The sequence below is a fragment of the Equus caballus genome, chromosome 19 (genome assembly GCF_041296265.1).
Source record: "Equus caballus isolate H_3958 breed thoroughbred chromosome 19, TB-T2T, whole genome shotgun sequence".
NCBI lineage: Eukaryota > Metazoa > Chordata > Mammalia > Perissodactyla > Equidae > Equus > Equus caballus.
Window position 1 is genome coordinate 29,136,928 of NC_091702.1, and position 11,709 is coordinate 29,148,636.

The 11,709-nt window shown below is 39.8% G+C and overlaps 1 protein-coding gene across 7 annotated transcripts in view; it reads right to left on the reverse strand.

The window, feature by feature from the left end:
* PEX5L (peroxisomal biogenesis factor 5 like) overlaps nucleotides 1-10,714 on the reverse strand; it is a 213,101-nt gene extending 202,387 nt beyond the window's left edge. For 2 of the 7 annotated variants that reach the window (XM_070243294.1, XM_005601825.4), the window contains exon 1: nucleotides 10,174-10,714. In XM_070243294.1, coding sequence (XP_070099395.1) covers nucleotides 10,174-10,194 — 21 coding nt within the window. In that variant the 5' untranslated portion in view covers nucleotides 10,195-10,714. The remainder of the gene's footprint in view (nucleotides 1-10,173) is intronic. The other 5 variants (XM_070243291.1, XM_014732765.3, XM_023623345.2 and 2 more) reach the window with 5 other exon arrangements.
* Nucleotides 10,715-11,709: the final 995 nt, after the last annotated feature.

The following is an 11,709-nucleotide window of genomic DNA, read 5'->3' on the forward strand; positions in this document are numbered from 1 at the left end:
ATCGTGGAGCACAAGCTCTTAACCAGTATGTTTTTTCAGCGTCTTCAAATGTGAGGAATTATGAAGGGATGTCTGATGCACGCCATCAAAAGCCTTTCAGCATGCCTTTTTTCCCCATTTTGGCAACAGGCAATTAATTCCGGAAGTCTGAGTCATCAAGACGTAGCCCTCAGTTTCCTCATAAGTGAAATGACAAAGTTGTGCTATGTGAACTCTAAAGACCTTCATATCTCTAAAGTTCCATTTTAATTTAATCTTGCCCCAAGCTTAAGAACACGTTCTTTTTGTCTTACATAAATCGTCCTAAAGACATATAATAGACTGCGTATCAATATTAATGACTCAAATGCACAGGGCATCTTGATTATAATCATCCTTTGGATGAATATGAAACACTAATGTGCCCAGTTTTCCACATTTAATTCCTGCATATGGAGGGAAAAAATGTTCTTATCACGAAGGTACATGATACGTATTTTAATTCCCTGATTAATTACTAAATTCTTCACAGGGTTCTTTCCAATTTCTCAGAAAGAATAGGAGTGAGCAGTAGATGGACATTGATGAACGATGGAGGGATCATTCTGCTCTTCTTTGCTGAACAATTTAAAAAAAACAACATATTTTAGCTTTACTATATTCTCCTACAGGCCTGCATGGAATGGCAGGTAGTACCAAATAAGCATAGGGCTAAAAAGAATTATCTTCTTTTAACTCCTATCCTTCAAGGCAGACTGAACTCTAGTCTAGTCAGGACAGACAGGAGTCTATTTCACTTTCAAGCAATATCTATAACATATTATAGTGGACATTGGCTTTGTTTTGGTTTGTTTTCCAAATCTAAACTCTGTATTGGGGAAATTGCCCACTTTTGGAGTCTTCGTGGGAAGCAGATATGCACTTTCCCAGACTATCTTGCAGATAGAGTATGGACATGTGACTCCACTCCACCAACCAGCCACAGCCACCCCAACTTGGAATCCGGATTTGGGGGCAGACAGAAGCAGTCATGGTAGATAATTCAGCCCGGCAGTGGGGGCAGCAGCTGAAGCTCTAACATGGGGTTTCCTGGGCAGCAGCAGTGGCAAGCGGCTGAACCAGTGCCCGCGTCCAGGGTGTCAGGGGAGCAAGCTCTGATGCTCCTTGTTTCGTGAGGGCAGTAGTGGGGGCCACACTAGCCTGGTCTGGGGTTTGACTGGGGCTGTGCCCCTGCCTGTTGCCTGGTTCCTCCATTTTGAGCATAGTTCTAGGCGTCTGTGAGTGCCCCAGTGTTTTTTTTTTTAAACATTAAAAAAAAAAACTTTTCATTTTGGAATAACCTCAAGCCTACAGAAAAATTGCAGGAATAGTACAATGGACTCCCATAATACCCTTTCCTCAGATTTACCAGTTTTTAACATTTTGCTATATTTGCTTTCTCTCTCTCTCTATATATATATCTGTAATTATAGCATACATATTATTATTTTCATGATTCCAAATCACTTGAGAGTAGGTTACATACACTATGTCCCTTTTCCCCTTCACACTGCAGCATGTGTTTCCTGTGAACAAGGATATTCTCTTACGTAGCCACAGTTTAGTTATCAAATTCAATAAATATAACACTAATACTAATCTCTAGTCCATATGCAAGTTTCAATCGTGCCAACAGTGCACTGTATAACAATTTTCTTTCCCAATCCAAGATCCTGTCCAGGATCATGGATTGCATTTAGTTGTCATATCTCTTTAGTCTTCTTTTAATCTGCAAACATCTCAGTTTTTCCTGTGTTTCATGACATTGATATTTTTGAAAAACATAATCTGTTTCTTTTGTAGAATATCCCTCATTTGAGTTTGTCTGAGATTTTCCAATGACTGGATTCAGGTTGTGCATTCTCAGTAGTGATGTTACATAAGCGACGTTGTGTCCTTCTCAGAGCACCGCATCCAGAGATGGACATCCAGGTGATCACCTCATTGGTGACGCTGATTTTGATTACTCAGGGTGTTGTCCAATTTCTCCATTGAAAAGTTACTATTTTTTTTGGTAATTTATGTGGATGATATTTTGATGTTATATAAATATTCTGTTTCTCTCCCCTTCCTCAAACTTAGCATCCATTGATCATTCTCGCTTGCATCAGTTTTTACTACGTTGACTGTAAAATGGTGATTTTTCCATCATCATTCTTCTAAGTTTATCAATTATCTGAATATAGTTTTAATAAACTCCCTTTCTGCTTAAATGAGCCAGAGATGGTTTCTGTTGCTTACAGCTAAGAACGCCTGATTGATTTATTTGCATATTTAGGCAGCTAGCTCCAAGAGCCTGTCAACCAGTTCATTCAAATGGTCAATCTAGCCAGCCCAAGGAGAGACAGTGGGGAACACCTTTCGGAACAGAAATGACAACTTTTTATGGCACCTGATTCCACTTTCAAAACACACTTACAGACCAGACTTTTTTCCACTGTCAGCCAAATTACTACCAAAATTGAATACATAAAACATCAAATACTAGTTATGCTAAAACTGAAAAGCAAGAAAATGTCAATTTTTGTGACTAAATGCCAAACACTGGGATATTTGGAAACAGTCTAGCAGTTTATTATAATGTTTACTTTTCATTTAGATTTTTTTATTGTAATAAACATCAAAATAAAAAAATAATAGTGTAACGGAAACAGCACCCTGGGGTAAGGCAGCTTTCATTCCAGTACCAGCTCCGCTAACTAACCATGTGGGACTTTTTCTGCAAGTCTCTTACTTTTCTGGACCTCAATTTCCTCATCTGAGTGAAATGAAATGGTTGAACACAACATTGTCACGAGTCCTTCACACTCAGGATTCTATGACTCAAAACTGAACATTAGTGCAATTGTAGGAGACATAAGGAAATGCTAACCTAGAGTATTCTAACCAGCACATTTGGATCCAACATTATTCTGGTATAAAGACCTAATGCCTGTGAGATAACTCTCAAGTTATAGAGATAATAGAAACATCAGAACAATTTAGAGAACAATTTAGTCTAAAGACACTAACACAGTCTTCGGCTGTCTGAGTAGATGTCTTTCCCAAGAGACAAACAATCTCACGGTGCTTGGCACTGGTCAGATCACATCTCGAGCAGTGTGTCTTGTTCAGAGGGCCATACTTTCATGGAGCCATTAAAACATCAGAAATGTCATTATGAGAAACGATTGAGTGAACTGGGCTGTTTATCTCGGAGAAGAAAAGATTTAATGGGCTGAGGATATGATAGTTCACTAAATATTTGGAGGTTTGCTTCATCCAGGTGGAACATAGTAGGTTGGCCATACTTTCTCCAGCTGGAAAAACTACAACCAATTGGGCAGAGATTATGGTGTCAGCATAAGGAAGAAATTTTCTTCAAATACAGTTGTGATAATTGCTCTTTCCAGTAAATCTGGCAGGGACCTCATCCTGCCTTTGTGATATCAGAAAGCTATCCAAGAATCAAGCTTTTTGCTAAGGTCTCAGTGCAACAGATCACGCCCTTTCTCTATGTAGACATTTTCTGACCAGTGCTTCTCAAATGTTAATGTGCATATAAATTACTGGGTATCTTGAAAAATTCAGTGTCTGATTCAGTAGGTCTAGGATGGGACCTGAGATTCCACATTTCCAATCAGCTTCCAGGCATTTCATGTGCACATAATCACCCATCAATCAGATGTTACATCTCCATATGATCAAAGGATACCATTTAGTATAAGCACGCATGTTACAGGTATCACATGTGTGAAAGGAGGTAAAAAGATGTTTTGCAGCTCTAGCAGCTTCATCTTCTCTTGATATTTAAATGCTTTGCTCTTTCTCACTTCCTTAAACAGCTTCCATATTTTCTGACCCTTTACTGCTTTTGATCACTTTGTGTGATGGTACTGGCGTGGCTCTGTGTGATGTTCACCCATATACTTTCCAGTAACCAGGGTATATTCCTCCCAGGACAAGTTGGATTTTGCTTATTTTAGGTGATTACTTTAGTTGACTACAACCATTTTTGCTAGGACACACAGACATGCACACACAAATACACATACCATGGAGCCTTTCACTGGATTTCATATACAAGGCACAATGGTGTTGGAACAGAGGCCTATGTGTGCACAGGGACACTATGCTCACCTTCAGTTCTCTCAACACCCTAGGCCTCTTCCAGCTCCAAGTAGGCATCTTAACACAGTGGGAACTGGGTACTGTATCCAGGGTCTTGTCATTGCCTTGAGGACACTTTTTACCTCATCCTGATATAAAACCAGTTTTAACCCTCAAGGCTGTATGGAACAATTCTATCCCCTTCCTACATAATAACCCTTCAAATACTTATATAGAGTCATCACGGTCTCCTCAAGTCTTTACTTTCTAAGCTAAACGTCCCCAGTTCCTTTAATCATTACTCATGTGAAAAGGTTTTGAATTCCTCTGCCATACCAGTTGTTTTAAAAAATACATAATTTTTGAGAGGGTGTGTGGGAGTGGGAATTCTGTAGCTCCCTAGGTAGGTTTCTGCATCACAACAGCACCAATCCTCTCCTGGAACCATGATTCATAGATCACCATATGGCATTCTCTTTGGAAAAAAAAAAGGTTTTGCTACACCAAGTCCCACTTGCAGGGTTTCTCTGTCTTTTCAGAGGTATCCATGCACGAGCAGGGGCTTTGGGAGTTGTATATGCACCTGCAATGCAAACTCGCCCACTTGGCGCCGGTTCACCCCATTTCAGCTGCTGGCGGGGTTCTACATATTTCTCTTGAATGAAACGATAGATAAGTAGCCTCTTCCTATCTAAATGAGTTCATTATTTTTCATCTGTCCAATTTCTAACAGTGATTGTCTAAAAATAATACATAAGGATGATCAATTTAGTAAAATGCCACATGGAGAATAATAATGCTCATTTATCGAATGGAGCTTTAACAGGAGAAGACGTATACTGGTAGTAATAAGGATCAGTCAAAAATGACATTATAAGACAACATTGGCAGTGTGTCGTATTATACTCTGAGCTCTGAACAATCAGGAATAATCTTGATGTTTAACCAATAGGGTATTAACTATCTCCCTACTCAAATTCTGTATAATATAATAATACGTAAGAGATCAAAATCTTTCTTAGCAGACTGGGGAAGAAGTCTTCTGTTTGGTATCCCTTGTAAAGGGGATGGCATGGGTGAGGAGGGGTGCCAGTGGGTGAGGTGGAGAGGAAGGAAGAGGTCATTGAAAGAAACATAACCACCAATTCATAGCACTCTGGTCTCTGATCCATGCATTACAAGATGACTTTTCCCTTTTACAAAATCTGAATTATGAAAAGGTGATACATGTTTCAGAAACTTGGCAATGCCATTTTCTCTATCAGTGTACTTGAAATTCACCACGTTTAGATGTCCGAAAACACTCAAATCAGAGTTAGGTCTCTTTTAAGGAAACATCAGGCTGGGGGTTACCTTCGCATTTAATGCAGGAAACGCACATTAGTTATTCTACAAACATACCAAGAAGTTAATTCTGGAATAGAAAACCTTTAAACAGCTCTAGTTGTTGCCTGTGTTGGCAACATGTGATCTCAAGGAAAAGTGTAAAAAAGCAGCCTGCCAGATGTTTTGACTACATGATGCACCACATCTTAATGTTTCCTAGGTTGGCACTGGCAATACTAGAGATTCCGGATTTTAAAATTAACAAGTTCTATTTTAACCTTTTCTTATTCTTTACTTTAAAAATGTTTTATAGTCAAAACATTCATATGCTGGAATTTTTTCTTTCAAACACATATTTTTAGGAAGAATGTTTATCAACCACAAACAAAATCTAGGAAGAACATATTGTGTTTCTTACAGTAAGTATATAATGTAAACTGTCGGCCGGCATGGCTGGGGAATGAAATTTTCAGGTTAATCAAATATTCTGCAATATTCTACCATAAGAATTATAATTTTTAAGTGTTAGAAGCTCAATATTGCACTCATATCAAGCATGATCTGCTTGTAAATATATCGGATGGTACTTCAGAATCTTACTGGAGCTTGTGTCATAATTTTGAGCATCAGCTTCACTCTACATGAATTTCCTTCAATAGAGCTCTAGTTAATAATATTTCGGACAATAAATTCACTGTATTAATGCCCATGATCACTCATAGGAAGACTGTGAGGAGGAGGCGTAGGTGCCATTGGAGCTGGAGAGAGAAGGGAGGGCAGCAGCTACTCCTGACCAAAACAGCACAACCAACTCCAGCCCTAGGCCAGTGTTGCTTCATTCTCCTGAAAACACATGCCACCCCCAAAGTAATCTTCAAAGATTACTGTAAATGCAAATACCACTGTGGGGCGTGTGTGTGTGTGTGTGTGTGTGGGTATGTGTGGTGTATTGGTATTAATTATATCTTTGTTAGCAAAGGGTTAATAAAGAAATGACACAGGACAGAAAATGGTGGCATCAGGAGGGAAAAATGGATCCATCAGAGAAGTGGAAGTACCCATGCTAAATCTTGCCTATTTTGCAGTTTTGCTTAGCATCTCAATTATGACAAACTGCTGTTATAGATGTGGAAAACACCATTCCATAATCTTACCTTGGATTGACTTCTTACGTCTGTTGTTTCTAGTGAACCCAAATGAATCCCAAGTGGCCAGATCTAACGTATTAACATAAGTTATGTTACCCAAGCTGTTCCCCTTCAAAAAGATTTTTTTAAAGCTTAAGTCAAGTCATAAATAAAAACAAACACAAAACCCCTTTGGGGGAAGACAAATAAAATGGCTATTTTTAGAACTGTTAATAATCTTAAAATTTTTGTCCTTTAAATTTTCTTTAGTTTATGTTTTGTGAAGCCAGAGGGTGTGGAATGATTCCTTAGCCAGCTTGAATGTCTACAATACACATCAGTTACAATTAGAAATAGATTTGATTGCCTTCTGAAATAACTTTCTTTTATAACAAAAAACATTACTGTGGGTGCTTTATTAACAATTATAAAACAAATCTTAGTTCAAAGTTGAAATTGCATTGCTCTATAATTTCAGAAAAAAAGCCTTAGTTAAGGAAATATTCAGAGCCACGTAATTATTTTGCTCTAGTTGACAGTGTTAACTCATGTATGCGTACGAATGAGCATCACAGTAGAGAATACACGGGGTTTAAGACCACAGAGGGTTTAAGACCACAGATCATCTATTAGGAATAGAGAGTTTGGTCAGAATTGATGCTACAGTATATTTAATCACCACCGGCCCCCTTGGTCAAAAGGGGAAAAAATGTAAATCTAAAACAGTCCCTAAGAAAACAACATTTGTTTAAGCTGCTGGGGTGATAAATTCTCCTTGGAAATAATCGGTGAGCAGTTGGAAAACAGCCCAACTCTACGGCCCTGATCCTCAGAAATATACCTGTGGCCGTTACTATGAAACCAAGAAATACAGGCTGCTACGCTATGCCCTGTCTATCTATCTACAATAGACATCAACTTTTATCTTCTTTTGAATTAGCAGAGTAAACCAAATGTGTGTTTTTAAAAGTTTGTGGCTTCTAAAATGAATTCAGTTTCTATGGTAAACTGGATGAATTAGCCACATGTATAGGAATTAATAGACTTTATTTAAAATCATGAAACAAAGGCACTACAGGAGTTTTAAATTAGACTATTTTTAAGGCTTCATGTGAACACCTCCCCCACTCCAGACTGCCTATTTACAAAGCATTTCATTTTAAAATCTCTTGGATACAGAAAAGAGAAGAGTTAGAAGGCACAGCAAATGATTGCAAATATTTTCTGTTCCACTCCTGTTCTAAGGTATTAGCCAAGTAACACCAGTGTTTCAAATAAACTCCAAAGTTGGCAGAAATGTTAGTAAATCTGCTCATCCCTGGTCCACTTTAGCAAACATGTATTCAGATTTTTAATCACAAATATTTTGGAGTGTTCCAGCTATGTTTCTCCTCCCTTATGTTTAGAGTCAGGTACACATAGTAAGATGATGCTATCTCTGATAACAAAAGATATATTTAATATATATATTAAATCTAATATGTATTTAAATATACCAATACAATGGAGATTTTTGTCTCTGGGCTAAATACCATTCTTTGGGAAAGAGACTGGGGTTTTAAAATGTAAGCAAATAACTCTACTATAAATCAGTTCGTAATAGGTGCTATTTTTGGGGGGGTTCCCATTCAGATGACCATTATCATTTAATAGCTACTAAACTATTAAAGCTTTAGAAGTTTTACGTTTAACATTAATGGTCAGTAGTAAATAGGAAAAAGTATTGTGCTTTGAAATTTTGGCAAGCATATTGATTACAATCTTTATTTAGTAACGTTTTCAAGTTAAGCTTGGCAGCAAAGATTTGTGTGTTTTACTGCAAGCCATCATATTTGCTCTTACAGCAGTGCACAAGCAGAAATCATTAAGTTGGGAGCATAAGCAGAGTCTTACATTTTGTCTATTCTCTCAAAGTGAAACGAAACCCTCAGACATTGTTCTAGACAATTCAAGTTTCAATAACATCCTCCCTTGAAATATTCAGAAAACTAAGTTAACATTGTTTTTGAGTGCCTGAAATTACCCGATTGTTGTTTCAAGTCTTCATGCACAAAAACATATTTTCAAACAAAAGAATAATGTGGAAAGTTTTTGTAAATTGCTCAAGTAGTCAATTATGAATTTTGTGTGAATTAGCAAGTTTCTGAAGATTGACTCTATTTAGTCAAATCTTCCTATTTTCCTCCTGTGGAGAAAACTGTTTAGTGATAATAAATACATAATATGTAAAATCATAAGTATCATTCTTGGGCGAAGATGAAGCAGAAAACTATAGCAATAATCCTTTGGTAATTTTTTCAGCAGTCATTGTTTGAATGCTTTTTTGTTACTAAACTTTCCAGTTAATGTAGCTTTAATAAGAAATATGCACATCATATTTACTACATATATTTACAAATATGCTTCAGTCACTAATTACTGTCCATCAACTGTGATATAATTCCATTAATAATTTTCAAAACAGGATGATGTCAGTAATAGGGGAAATGCTTTTGGAATTCTGATAGTGCTGATTCAGAATTCTTACAAAACTTAGGAGTATAATACAATACCATTTTATACAGAAGTAAATTCTAGTCCAAAATAATTTCCCCACAGATTGGAAATTAAATATTGGGTAATATTAAGTCATGAATGCAATAGCATATTTATTTATCTATTTTCAATTGCTCTAAAAGACACAGAAGCAACATCCTCAGTATTCACACATGCTATACAGCAGGATAGGAGCATCACATATGATGACTGTATTTGACCATCTTTGGAATGGGAAGAAAGCCCAAACATCAAATCTGATGACTAAAGCGTTTATGAACAGCAAAAAGAACTCAGTTCATACTTTAGGAAGCTGAGTTAGTATTTCCTTTTTATCCCCCAAAGCATACGCCTGCCTTTATAATGAAGAACCAACCATGTGAATGAGAACTGGAGTCAAGGTTAAAGTAATCTTGCCCAAGAGAGTAGAGTGTTTGCATTAGCGAGAAGCAGCGGCTCAGCTCAGATGAGCATTAATAATCAGAGGCAGCATCTCCCCTGAAAGACACGCGAGCCTCTTGGACATATGTTTGAAATTCATCTTCCCAAGTCATCCTGTGACTATAGGGATAGGCGACAATGTCCCATCATCTGAAGGGGGAAAACACAGCACAAACAATTTTTAAAAATTATCACTTTAAAAAATAATACGGAAGTGGCAAAGTGTTCTGTCAAGAAACCTTTGCAGACAGTAAGGAAAAAGCTTTGTCTTTCCTATTAGTTTGCCCTTCAGTTGACATACATGCCGAGTTGCATCAACAGGATTACAACGGAAACACGGTCATCTCCACGTTTCCTCTGTTTGGAGTCTTTGATCTTGTTTAAAGAAACAGGCTCAGGGGATGCACAGAAAGCAAACTTCCCCAACCGAAGTTCCGAGGTCTTTCCTCCCCTTCTCCCACCCTCGGAAACCCGTCTAGTGTTACGGATAGCACCGGACAGAAATGCCATGGTCATGTTGCACCACTTCACTTGTTGAGTTGTGTGAAGGCAGCACTTGACCACAGTAACTTGGTCAACCGTTTTGCTTTTAAATTAGCCCCCAAGATTTCTTTCCAGTTCAATAGAAATGTCTTACCTGCATGTGTCCCTGGTACATTCTGCTTCGGCTTCTTCAGGGCTCCCTGAGGCCGCCGGATGCTTTTCCCTCGTGTTTACTTGCACACCAACCGAGAGGAGAAGGCAGCGTGCACGCTGGGTTCTCAGAGGGTGTCTCTGAGCCGGGTGGGAGGCTCCGGATAGCCCGGCCCTTGGCCGCGCTGCGGGCTGCAGGGAACTGTTCTCCGCTCGGGGTGCTGAAAGCGCACACAGGAGAGCGCCGGGAGGCGGCGAGGAGCCCGGGCGGCCACGCTCTCCGCGGGCGCAGGTCCTGCTCGCCGGGCGGCTCTAAAACTCCCTCCTTCTCCGCGGAACTCTTTCTCGCTTCCTGCCGGGCTACCTCATGTCTCTCTCCCTCTCTTCGTGCGAACCCCCTCCTCCTCCCTGCCCTGACGTGAGCTCCCACACCAGCCGCCGCCGCAGCTGCCGAGCGGGGCGCGCGCCGCCCTCCCGGCCGCGTCCCTGCCGAGGCCGCGGGCCCAAGCACGCGCGCGCGTCTCCGGAGGGCCCGGGAGCGGCCCGAGGGCGGTGCGCGCCCCTCGCGCGCACGTGCTCCAGGATGCGCGCACGCGGCGGCGAAGCGCTCGCGGGTGGTGGTCGCGAGAGGCGTTCAGGTGCGGCTTCGGCTTCAAGGAAGGCTTCAGGCGAGCCGATGGCAGCTGCAAGAAAAGTGGAAGGAAAATGCATTGTCTCTCCTGGGGGCCATCAATACCGACGGGGCCCGTCATCCTACAGACTTAATAGGCTGAGCATGGGGGTTTCCAAAGAGTTTACTTCTGTTCTGATTCAGCTCTCACAAGTTACCTCTATGTCACTTGGTGAATAAGGACTCTCCCCACTCACCCCATCCCCAGTTCATGGCTGAGCACTCCATATAAAATCGCAAACCCCAGGCCTTCCGTGATTTCGTTTTCTCCCTAGCATCATCAAACATCCTGTGTATTTTACGCGTTGTATTTATTGTCTATCTCTCTGTATACATAGGTTGTTATTTCCGTGAAATCAGGGATTTTGGGGGGAGGAGTGTATCTGTTTTTGCACGATGTGTAACAGCACAGTACAGTACCTCCTGGCACATGGTAGGTACCCTATAAATATTTGTTGAATGAATGAGTCTTTACATTAAACAGGTAGAGCACATTTAAATATGTCTCAAGTTGAAGAGACTGGATAGTTTGATATAGTCTTTACACTATAAATGTGTATACATACACAGACACACACCGTGGGCTGGTGTACGTATGTATACTGTGATTACCTAGTTTTGTTGGTAAAAAGATCTCCAATCACTCAATAACATGTCCCCCAAATTATATACAGCATGAGATATCTCCCAAACATTGCCTATAGCATGATATACTTTTCATAAAGTTAAAAAAATAAAAATATACCCCCTCCAGGAATATAAATATATATATTCATATGTAACTATATGAAAAGGAAAGCAGTAGAACAATGGATGGAGTATTCACAATGTCAGTGACATCGGGTGAGGGAAGGCACGGGAAAGGGGTGG